The sequence below is a fragment of the Geotrypetes seraphini genome, chromosome 2 (genome assembly GCF_902459505.1).
Source record: "Geotrypetes seraphini chromosome 2, aGeoSer1.1, whole genome shotgun sequence".
NCBI classification, from domain to species: Eukaryota; Metazoa; Chordata; class Amphibia; order Gymnophiona; family Dermophiidae; genus Geotrypetes; species Geotrypetes seraphini.
The window spans coordinates 236,076,452-236,089,170 of record NC_047085.1 but is presented as its reverse complement, the minus strand read 5'-3'; the positions used below and the strand labels follow the sequence as shown (position 1 = coordinate 236,089,170).

General features: G+C 44.2%; 1 protein-coding gene across 3 annotated transcripts in view; it reads left to right on the top strand.

The window, feature by feature from the left end:
* The window catches only part of GRIN2B (glutamate ionotropic receptor NMDA type subunit 2B), a 958,742-nt gene that overhangs the window by 80,691 nt on the left and 865,332 nt on the right, over positions 1-12,719 (top strand). For 2 of the 3 annotated variants that reach the window (XM_033935220.1, XM_033935221.1), the window contains exon 2: positions 11,055-11,468. In XM_033935220.1, coding sequence (XP_033791111.1) covers positions 11,073-11,468 — 396 coding nt within the window. In that variant the 5' untranslated portion in view covers positions 11,055-11,072. Of the gene's footprint in view, positions 1-11,054; positions 11,469-12,719 lie in introns of those variants that run through there. The other variant, XM_033935222.1, reaches the window with a different exon arrangement.

Genomic DNA, 12,719 nt, shown 5'->3' with positions numbered 1-12,719 from the left:
AGAGAGGGGAGACATGATTGAGACTTTCAAGTATCTCATGGGCCACATCAGGGTGGAGGAAGATATCTTCTTCTTCAAGGGTCCCACGGCAACAAGAGGGCATCCGTGGAAACTCAGGGGCGGGAAGCTGCACGGTGACATCAGGAAATTCTTTTTTACTGAAAGTGTGGTTGATCGCTGGAATAGCCTTCCACTTCAGGTGATTGAGGCCAGCAGCGTGCCTGATTTTAAGACCAAATGGGATCGTCACGTGGGCTCTATTCACAGAGGAAGGTAGGGGAGGGACATTAGGGTGGGCAGACTAGAAGGGCCAAGGCCCTTATCTGCCTTCTATTTCTATGTTTCTAATCAGGGGAACGAGATTTGGCAGGCTGAACTACTGGCAGAACATATTGCCAGTAAATTTACCAAAGTATTTCAGAGATGCAAAATGAGAGACAGAAGTATAAAAGAACCAGAGGAGGGAGGAAGTACTGAGAGAGGAGGAGAAAGGGCAATACCATGGGATAAGGAGTCTGGAATCTAAGAATCTGATGTGAGCACTTTTTATTCAACCTTTGTGTGTAAAATAGAACTTTATTCACAGATAGGGCCAGGGCAATAGCTTGGATGCTCTTGGTGAAAGTTCAGGCTTATGCCCTCCTTAATTAAATTTCAGGTCCCTGGTTTAAACCCACCCCCCCAACTCCTGCCCCTAGATTTTGCTAATTAAACCCAACAGGTGTGATCATCCAACGCAATCCTACAAAAATGCTTAACTGGACCTTAAAATTTATTTTTATTTTGTATGTGTGAATTCTCTTTATGGTGCCAATATCACGTGTTAACCATGCAATGGCACTGTATACAGAATCGTACCTCTTGGAAAGACAGGCACCGGAAATGTAGGACAGGGTTTTCCAGGCCTTCATTTCCAGTGCCTGTCTTTGTTGTGAATTGTGCCTATGTTGGTGCTTTAGGCCGCCTAATGCCTATTCTGACCAGCCACGCCCACTGTAAAAATAAGTAGCAATAGTGTCTCCATCCCTAGGACTCTGTCTCTGCCTTGCGGGTTCTGTCCCTCAGTTATCCACGAGTACCTGTCCCCATGTCATTCTAACCAGTAGTACTGCCCAAGCAGGAGAGTCTATCTGTTATTTTAATACAGCACCCTCGAACACGAGGGGCTGTGAAGTCAGCTGTTGAGCTGCAGAAACATGTGAAGTTGATGTGGATAGGAATTGAATTGGAGAGTACCGGTAGTATTAGTGAAAAAGCAATGCAGTCCCAGGGAGTTTAGAGAGGGTGAGGAGCTGCTGTTTGCCATGCTGAAGCACAGAATTGAGATCTACTTCTCTCCTTGTGCATGATAGGAGGAGAAAACAGCTTCAGAGAAGGGAATCATGCAGAGAGCAGGGCTAATAAGAAAAGGCCATGAGACAGTGGAATGAGGAGGGACCAAACAGACGCTGCTGAGTGTTAGCAGCAGGGGTATAAACACAGGTGGGCCTCAGTGAGCCAGGGACCACTCACTTTGGGCTTAGGCCCACCCAGCAGTGGAGTACCTGTACTGTCACTGATAGGGATCCCAAAGTCCTGCCAGCTGAAGACCTTCAGTCCTCCAAAGGCACACAGAAACTTAAAACCACCATGCCACCAAGCTCTGGAGTTGGCTTGGTGGCAGCATTCCTGATCCCGATGTGGCACTCAGCTCACACTCAAACTTTTCCTGCATGTGTGGGTTGCGCATGCTCAGTTTTCACACAAGTATGACAAAGCTTGAAAGGTGCCAGCTCAGGCTCAGAAATACTGCCGTCGAGATGACTACTGAGCTCAAAGGCATTCTGGTTCACTGAGTGCTATTGAAGGTGGAGGTTTTCGGCTGGCAGGTCTAGGGGATTGCCAGCAGCTCAGATATTTATATTTGAAGTTGCGGGGGTGGGGGTGGGGGGTGGAAAGGATTTCATGCCCATCCACTCCACCCTTAGGCTCACCCAGAATTTGCTGTTTGGCATCACTGCCGCTTAGCAGGGTTGTGGTGGCGGTGGGATCCCGTGCAGAGGAAGTGACCAATGATCTTAGAAGTATAACTAGAAGGTCGTGACTTGGTAGTTCAAGATACAACTTAACTACAAATGCAAAACAACACAGAATGAGGGGCAGAACAATAGTACACAGTGTCGTCTTGTAGCCCAGCTCCTGAGTGAGGCTTCCCTTTCTTTGCTCATTTTCTTTGAGGTTCAAGCTTTTGTTCCACTTTCTGACTAAATTGCAGGCTGAGGGGTGGGTAAAAATCTCTGTCCTGTTATATTTAATTTCACACTGGGCACAAATTAAAACAGACATAAAATAATAAGAGAGGCCCAAAGACGCCCCTTAACGTACTGCTTTTTCTCCCAGCCACAGCAACCACATCACACTCAGTAAATGCTCTGCTCTAACATATATATATATATATATAGGAGTAGGCATCGCATTGCAGCCATCCCAGGAAGAAGGAGTATACAGGACTAGTGAGGGTCCTGTAAAGATTTTTATACCCTCCCTCCAGTTGTTTCAAATTTGGGACTCACAGACACAAATTTACAGCAATAATTACAGTACATTTCCAGTAATTACACAAATAACACATAAACATTACTTGGCGAATAATTATGTACCCATTTCTTTATGGCTGATTAGACCACAAAAGGCTCAGAACCAGGTACCAGCACTAACTTGCATATGATGACACTCAATCAGTATTACCACAAAATAATTAGAAAACACGTTTGTTAATCTTCCTTAATTATGTATATACTCTTTAACTACGAGACCTTTAAGAATAAACAACCAAGGGTACTTCATTAGTTGGCTGCCTTCTGGGGCACCTCAAGGCAACCTGCTGCCTGAGGCTGAGGCGAAGGATGAGACGGTGTCCCTGGAGCTGAACACCCCCCCCCCCCTACAAGGAACAGGGAGAGGATTCCTCCTCTGAACTACTAACGGGAAGTAAGGGGTTTGGGAATAATAGAAACAAGAAACTGCCAGAAGCCAAACAATGAAGGTCATTAGAAAGTGGTGGCAGATAAGCACTATAAAAATTTTGCCCAACAGCTTCCCTACTGCCTTGCCCCCCTGCCCGTGCCTGCCATCCTTTACCCTGAATTTTGTCTCCATGTCCCCACCTTCTCATCCCTGCCTTACCCTGTTCTCATCTGTTTCTAGAGTCTGGAGATTCCCAGAGATGGAATGGGAGGCAGAAAGAATGCAACATATTTTTTTCTCTGCCTCTTGCACGCTTCCTCTCCTCTGGTCCTCATTCCCTCACCCAACCAACATCTGTCTTCCTCCATGAGTCCAACTTTTCACTCTCTGCCCACTCTCTTTTCCCCTGAGGATGACAGTTTTCCTTCCCTCCTTTCTGCCCTCCCCCATCCAACATCTCTCCCTCTCTCTCTCTCCATGTGTCCAACACTTTCTGCCTCCTGCACTCTTTATATCTCTCTCCTCGCCCCTTCCCTCGAGTGTGACATCTCTCCTTCCCACCCCCCTAGTCCATCTCTCTCTAACCCCACTCACAACTAACATTCTCTCTCCCCATGCACCATTTCTTCCTCCCCTCCACCATGTCCATTTCTCCCTCTCTCACAACTTTCATCACTCCTGCAACAATTTTCCTTCCTTCCTCCCCAACCCCACTCACAATGAACATGCTTTCTCCAGATGCACCATTTCTCCCTCACCTCTATGTCCATTTCTCCCTCTCTTATCACTCTCACCCCATCTTGCAACAATTTTCCTTCCTTTCATCCCCCTAACTCCACTCACAATTCAACATGCTCTCTCCCCATTTACCATTTCTCCCTCCTTTCCACTCCCTGTCCATTTCTCCCTCTCTCACCACTCTCATTCCTCCTGCAACATTTTTCCTTCCTTCCCTCCCTCCCCAAACTCCAGCTCCACTCACAAATAACATGCTTCCTCTTGCTTCAATGGGTTAGCGCCAGCGATTCTTACATGCTGCCTACTGTTAATCCGGAAGCCTCTTCTCTGTTGTGTCCCACCCAGGCAGAAACAGGAAGTTCTGACAGAGGGCGGGATCTGGCAGAAGAGAAGCTTCCGGGTTAGAGGCAGGTAGCTTGTAGAAATTGCTACAGCTAACCCATTGAAGCAACAGAGTAGTGCAGGAGAAGCAGGGACCGCAGGACCAAGACTGCAAAATTAATTGTAGGGACTGTGGCAGCAGTAACCACAGTAGCTCCACCAGGGGGTTGAGGAGGAAGAGGGGTGGGAAAGCCACGCAGTGCTGCATATCTACCACGTGTTGAGAACCTCTTCCCTAGGGTTATTATAATTATGATCCCTTAAAAATGACATCCATACTTTTGCTAACTGCATTTCAAATCTATCGATAGAGACATCCAGAGGAACCAGCTCTGTGGGAGTAGTGGATGCTGAGCACCCCAAACACTGAGCAAATTCCTTTATTTGTGTACAATGAGTAGTAATTTGTACTGTGTGGGCACTAGGGTCATAGTCAGACCTGCCATTTTGGGTGGACCCAGATTTAACCTGGGTGGGCTCTTCTTACCCCCAGCCCTGCACATACATGCAATTTTTTTTAAACCTTCCCTTCCACCCTGCATCCATCACTCCCTCTCTCTTCCCTTCCATCCTCTCTGACCCTACTTCTTTCTCACTCTCCTCTGCCCTAAATCGGCATCTGCTTCTCTGCGGGCCTAGGGCCTGACATCTGTTTGTCTCTTTCTAAGGCCCTTCCCAAGGCCCTCCCCCGGGATTATCTGAGAGATGCATCCGGTGGCGATTTCTATAGACTAGGGTAGGACTCAAACAGATGGACAGATGCCGGGCAACAGATGGAGAAGAGGGAGAGAGAGGAGTGAGGTGCCACCACTGAGGTGTTTTGGAGCCTCCTATGCCTAGGCCCACCCATGGCTACATCACAGGTGGACACTTCTGGTTACTTTGAAATGTTGGCACCTATGATCCAAACACTAGCACAAGGTACTTCAAGGCTCAAATAACATATGACATTACTAGAGCAAACTTGCTCTTGAAATAGGCCTTGAGTTAGAACATAGAGAATGACACGGTGACAAAATTCATCACCGTTCCCATCCCCGCGGATAACCATCTTCATGTCATTCTTTAAGGAGAGAGGGAAGAATCAGAGTATAATTGGGCACAACCACTGACCCGCAAGCTTTGCTTTGAAGAATGCTGGTGTAGAATGACCGAGGTTGAAATAGACACTAGAAAATGACATGGGATTATTTCCCGCGGTTATCCGCGGGGACGGGAACGGTGATGAATTTTGTCACTGTGTCAGAACATTCCACTGTTGGCAGATCACATGAACTGTGAAGTCCTATCCTGGGAAATCACAAACATGGCACTGTTCTTACTATAAAAAAAAAAAATGAACAGTTACAGGCGGGGAGTGCTGTCCTTAATGGAATGGTTAGCAGCAACCTGCAGTTCAAAATGAGTTATGAGAGCAGTTACAACATAAACCAATTAATTGGAGCACCAGTTTGTTGAGGTTTTTAAAGATTTTGTCGTTTATTATACAATAATTTTGTTATTTTTCTCCCTTGAGTACAAATATATCAAAAATAAATAAGTGAAATAGAAATATGTAACTTAAGCATTAGTCAAAAGTCCTTGATCTAAACCTCTCCTGAGTCTTCTGGTCTTCCAAGCCTCTAGGCTAGCCAGATCATCTCTCTGCTAGACTAAAGTCAATTATACAGTATACAGACCTTAACTCAGGGGTGTCCAATGTCGGTCCTCGAGGGCCGCAATCCAGTCGGGTTTTCAGGATTTCCCCAATGAATATGCATTGAAAGCAGTGCATGCAAATAGATCTCATGCATATTCATTGGGGAAATCCTGAAAACCCGACTGGATTGCGGCCCTCGAGGACCGACATTGGACACCCCTGCCTTAACCGTTTTCCTTGTGTAACGGAAACCTGCAGAAAGGCACAGACTATAAACACACAAGAGAAAGTCTTTGAAAATCTAAAGTTCTTTCTTCACCAGTAGAACTCCTCTTTTTCTGGTGTTATTACTGATGATAAACAGCACTGCAGCTTCTTTGAGTGTTCATCCTCAGTAAGGAGCAAAATTTGCATGGTGTAATTTCCATACAGTGTTACCATTTGACAAGATGCTCTCCTTTATACAGTAGAGCTATGTAGCTCCTTCAGTCAGAACAAAAAACAGAGGGACTGGAAACTCAATTCTCAATCAAATAAACACATTTTCCAGTTCTAATGTACACTGGTGGAACATGCTCAATACCTTACCCCTTCATATGCATGCAACTGCAGGTAAACTTCAAGCCCATAAAACATTATAGGGGAAATGCCTCAGATGCTACAAAGCTAGCGTTGCTTTGAGACTTGAAAAGAGAGCTTCCATTGTTCAATAGCTCACTTTCAGCTTTCTATCATTGGCGAAAAAATCCCCTTAGGTTATGCTTGAAACAAAAAAATTTGTTTATTTGCTCCTTCAGTCAGCACGTACATCACATGATGTTTATGTATATTCCATCCTCTTTCATCTTTCTCCCTCTGAATTCCACAGTTTGATGGAAAATGGAATGATTCCGGGTCAACTCAGCATGATTCAGGTCTTTTATTAGCTTGGCTTCCACTTTTTCCACAAGGCACTGTTGCCTGCCTGTCGCTTTCATCACAGTCCATAATAAAGACCCTCTTTTTCTACCTTTTGCCCGGAGTGCTAAATGTTGCGAAGCTGCTCCGGGCCACGGTAGAAACCTCTACTGCGGCTTAGTTCCAAACAAAGACAGAACTTTTTGGGCCACAATCTGGGCTACTAACATTTTCTCTCCCCATGCACCATTTCTTCCTATGTCCATGTCTCCCTCTCTCTCACCACTGTCATCCCTCCTGCAACAATTTTCCTTCCTTCCTCCCCAACCCCACTCACAATTAACATGCTTTTTCCACATGCGCCATTTCTCCCTCCCCTCCATGTCCATTTTTCCCTCTCAGCCCTTCCTTCTATCCCCCCAATTCCACTGCGATTCTCTTTTCCAAAATAGATTAGACCACATAGAGGTATGGAGATTTTTTTTTTACTTTCCCCATTTTACTAAGCTACGGCAGATGTTTCTATCATGGCTGGGAGCTCTAAATGCTCTGAAACTGCTCTGGTGCTCATAGAAGTCCTATGAGTGTCAGAATATTTAGCACCCCAGGCCACCTCTACTGTGGCTTAGTGAAAGAGGAGCTTTATTTTTTTTCAGTAAAAAGAGGTCCATTTTTAGAGGACCCTTGAGAGCTCTTTGAATTTCTAAGCAGTTGAAGTATGGAATTCATTACCCTGTGAATGACAATCTTTAAAATCTTACTCTTTATTTCATTTTTCTTGCATGATATTTTTATTTAAAAACTATTTCGGTTAATTTTATATTCACTTGTTTAAAATTTTTTGGTAATTCCTAGGGTATGCCTTGCTCTATTCTCAGATTTGATCTGCTTTGAACCTCAAGGGGGACTTGGTGGAGTACAAGTGCTGCAGTGAGATTTAGTTTAGATTGCTGGTTTTACTAGGGATTCTTATGGATAGTTTGAGAAAAAGGTCCATGTTTCGTAAGCCTTTCGTAAAACAAGCTGCGAACTGTTCAAGGTTATTTTTGGATGTAAACAATCTTTACAAAATAGGACTTTTAGACTTGCAAGTTATATGGTTCGAGGCAGAAACAGATCTATTTTACATTAACTTGAAGAAGTCCATAGGCCATTATTGAGATGGCTTGGGGAAATCCTCTGCTTATTCCTAGGATAAGCAGTATAAAATCTACTTTGGATATAGCTAGGTCCTTGGGACCTGGGTTGGTAACTATTGGAAACAGGATACTGGACTTGATGGACCTTCGGTCTATCCCAGTATGACAATTCTTGTGTTCTTAAGGTAGATCCAGCACTTTCAACATAGTCATAAAAACATTGTTAGTCCAATAGCAAGATGTCACAGGATGGATTGTTGGGAGATGGGTATAAAATGTTTAAAGTAACAATTTGGGGTGTGTGGGATGGTGATGGTTACAATTTATTTATAAAATCTCATACACTGCCAAATCTAATGGGATGGAGGAGTGGCCTGGTAGATCAGCTGCCTCAGCACCCTGACGTTTTGAGTTCAGTTCCCACTGCAGCTCTTTGTGACTCTGGGCAAGTTTTTTTTTCATTGCCCCATGTAAACTGCTTTGATTATGTAAACCACACAGAAAAAGTCCTATCTCCTTTACTCTTTAATGAAGGTCATTCAAAGCAGTTTGCAATTTCAGAAAAACATTAAAGTAAAATAGACGGTTTGACTTAGAAAAGGGGTGCCCACACTTTTTTGGCTTGCAAGCTAATTTTAAAATGACCAAGTCAAAATGATCTACCAACAATAAAATTAAAAAAAAAACACACTGTAGGCAGAGAAAATGGTAATTATTTATATTCAAGGTTTTTTTTTTTTTCAAAGAGGCCAAGGCAGATGACTTTAAAATATGCAGTGTCACCTCAGTAACAACTATACAAAATTAGAAAAATATACCCCTTCCCTTTTTACTAAACTGCGATAGCAATTTTTAGCGCAGGGAGCTGCGCTGAATGCCCCACACTGCTCTTGACCCTCATAGGCTCCTTGCGCTACAATCCACAACTGCGGTTTAGTAAAAGGAGGCCATAGTACAAAATATACACAGAAGATATAAATTCTCAAAACGGACACATTTTGATCACTAAATTGAAAATAAAATCATTTTTCCTACCTTTGTTGTCTGGTGATTTCATGAGTCTCTGGTTGCACTTTCTTCTTCTGACTGTGCATCCAATATTTCTTCCCTTCTTTCTGCCTCCTGTATGCTTCGTCTCCTCCAGACCTCATTCCATTCCCCAACCAACATCTCTGTCCTTCCATGAGTCCAACTTTTTCTTCCTCTCTCCCTGCCCCCTCCCCTTCCCTTTCTTTCTTTCTGTCTGTCTCCCTGCCCCTTTCTTTCTTTCTCTCTCTGTCTGTCTTTCTGTCTCCATGCCCCTTTCTTACTTTCTCTCTCTTTCTCGCTCAACCCATGGCTGGCCCAAATGATACTCGAGACCCCCTCCTACTTCGACTTCAGAAAATCACTGAAAACCTACCTATTCAGCAAACAAGACCCCTAATGGCCCCACCTGTTCACATTATCACCTCTCCCCCCCCCTCTTAATAGCTTCTCTCTTCCCTATCTTCAACAAGCTCCTTCCATCTTCTGTCAATTTCGGTTTTTACTTATTATATAATCGATTATTTGTTTGTAAATCTGCTTGTTAACGTAGATCCTAATGTAATTTATGTAAACCGCCTAGAACTCTCCAGGTATGGCGGTATATAAAAAATAAAATTATTATTATTATTATTATTCTGTCTCCTTGCCCCCTTTCTTTCTTTTCTGCCTTCTTATCTGTCTCCCTGTTCTGCCTCTTTGTCTTTGTCTCCCCTTTGTTTCTCCCCAAGCCACTGCCGGGCTGTTGTCTGGGAACAGGCCCCCAAGGCACCGCCAATTTCTGGGAATACCGCTGACTTCTGGGCCCCCAAGCCACCGCAGATGCCGCCATTGCCGAGTTCTTCATTTTCCAATGCTGCAACAGGCAAGCAGCCTTCTCCCTAACGTCAGTTCTGATGTTGGAGAGGAAGTTCCAGGCCAGCCAGGCAGCAATTGGTTGACCCGGAACTTCCACTCCGACATCAGAATTGATGTCGGGGAGAACACTTCTGCAGGGAGAGCTTGGGGCGGTGGTGGGGGACGTCGGGGAGAGGAAGGATGATTGGCCCAGTAGATCGTGAAGGCAACGTGAGTCTTATCATGGAACCCAGGATGGGCTCCGCGATCGACTCGCATTGCCTTTGAGATCTACTGGTCGACCGCGATTGACATATTGGGCACCCCTGACTTAGAAGATAAAGGGTATTCATGATGTAAAAAGTTAAAGAAATACTACAAATGTAGTACTTGGCAGCCTGACTCCTTAGCAGCATTACCACAAGACTTTCATTAGGGTGCCGAGACCACCATTTTGATTAGGAACCACCAGGAAACAAGTATCCGGAGATTTCTAGTGTCCCTTCGCCTCAACACTTATTAGAGCAGGGGTAGAAAACCACTGTCCTCCAGGGCAACAACCCAGTCAGATTTTCAAGATTTCCCTCATAAAAATGCATGAGATTAGATTTGCATGTATTGCTTCCATTGTATGCAAATGCTTGTAGATCTTGTGAATATTCATTGTGAAAATCTTAAAAGCCCGACTGAGTTGTGGCCCAGACCGTGGTTACCCACATCTGCATTAGAGAAACCCCTGTTAGGTGCAGGGTCTGGGGGTATTTTGAAAGGGGATTGGAAGTAGGAAGATTAGCAGAAGTCTGGGATTCTATGCAACTATTTTGAAAGGGGTTTGGGAAGGGTGGAGTATTTTTCACTAAGTACCAGCCCAGCCCTTTAAAAAGAGAGCAGGTCTGACTTTGGGCCCACTTCTATTGCATTGCTGTGGCTGAAAATGTGTAATATTTCTGGCATGGGTCCAAGAAGTGATGTCGGAGGAAGAGCTGACGCTGGCACAAGCAGCAGCTTGAGGTTGCTGCTCACGCTGGGTACGTTGAAGAGGTACAGGGGAAAGGAAATGATATGTGTGTGGGAGATGGAAGGGTGGGGGTGGTGGAGAGGAAGACGAATGCTGGTACCCTCCACCAAGATGGTGCCTGGGGCAGATTGCCCCCTCTGCTCCTCCTTACTACGCCACTGGGTATCCTGAATACGAGACTATCTTGGTGTGTACTGAAGATTGGATTGGGAACCCCTTGAATAGAGGAATAGGATTTGAGTCAGCAAGCTTACAGCCCTGCATTCTAACCACTGTACTGCCAGTGCTATGTAAAACTTTATATCCTTGTTGTCATGAGGTTTGACTTGAAACTAATGTAGGCTTTACAGTTATATTTCTCATTGATCTATTGGAACTGAGTTCACATAGTTGTTTGTTGCATTAATTTCTTACTCCTCTTTTCTCCTCACAGGGAGTATTATAGCTGAAGATGAGGCCTCAGCGGTTATGCGACTTCTTAAAAATCTGCCTCATGGCGCTCCTCGTAATGGGTGGCCATGCCCAGAAACATCCCACTGTGGGTATCGCTGTAGTCTTGGTGGGTACATCAGATGAGGTGGCCATCAAAGACGCCCATGAGAAAGATGACTTCCATGACTTGTCCGTGCTACCTCGTGTTGAATTGGTCACCATGAATGAGACAGACCCCAAAAGCATCATCACCCGCATCTGTGATCTCATGTCTGATAAAAAGATTCAAGGTGTTGTCTTCGGGGATGACACAGACCAGGAAGCTATTGCCCAAATTCTAGACTTCATCTCTGCCCAGACCCTCACACCTATCCTGGGTATTCATGGTGGATCTTCAATGATTATGGCAGACAAGGTAAGAAAATTAATATATATTTTTTATTTTAGTTCTCATTTGGCGGATAAGCTATATGTGTGAAGAAAGAATGCTGAATTCTCTTTGTCTTCAACTTCTCATAGAGCAGTACATCCTGTGTCATTGTGAACTCTTCTATAGTGCGCTAATGTTAGTACTATTGCAGAGACAGTATACAAGTTCGCTCTGGTAGTTTGCTTTTATATTGGATTCCCTCAATTTCAATCCGTTGTTTTCTCTTTTCCATCACTTCTCCTCTTCTTCACCTGTTATCCTGTATGGCTTTCCCTTCCTCCATAACTAACCTCTTCGTTCTTTCCTCATATTCCTACTTATGTCTGTAGACCTTATCCTTGTTAACGGTCTTAGTATGTTCCCCCACCCTTTTTTTAATGATGCTGTAAACCGCTTAGATTTTAACTCTGGTTTTATATTTGTGGTATATCAAATAAATTGAACTTGAACTCCTTTCATATCATTCTCTTTCTGTCTATACAATCATTCTTACTCCTCTTCTTGCTTCTTTTCCTATTTTCATTCCTCATCCTTTTGTTTCCACATCTTCCTCCACCTTCTCTTTAAGTTGGGCCTGACAAAATTGAACAATGCTGGTGGGTCGTTCTGGTGAATCCTTGTGAACCTGGAGTATTGCATTCAATTCTGGTCTCCTTATCTCAAGAAAGAAATAGCAACACTAGAAAAGGTTCAAAGAAGAGCGACCAAGATGATAAAGGGGATGGAACTCCTCTCGTATGAGGAAAGACTAAAAAGGTTAGGGCTCTTCAGCTTGGAAAAGAGGTGACTGAGGGGAGATATGATTAAAGTCTACAAAATCCTGAGTGGAGTAGAACGGGTATATGTGGATTGATTTTCCACTCCGTCAAAAAGGGGACATTCAATTAAGTTACAGGGAAATACTTTTAAAATCAATAGGAGGAAATATTTTTTCATTCAGAGAATAGTTAAGATCTGGAATGCATTGCCAGAGGTTGTGGTAAAAGTGGATAGCGTAGCTGGTTTTAAGAAAGGTTTGGACAATTTCTTGGAGGAAAAGTCCATAGTCTGTTATTAAGACACGGGGGGGGGGGGGGGGGGAGAGGCTCTGCTTGCCCTGGATCAGTAGCATGGAATGTTGCTACTCTTTGGGTTTTGGCCAGGTACTAGTGACCTGGATTAGCTACCGTGAGAACGGGCTACTGGGCTTCATGGACCATTTGTTCTGACCCAGTAAGGCTATTCTTATGTTCTTAA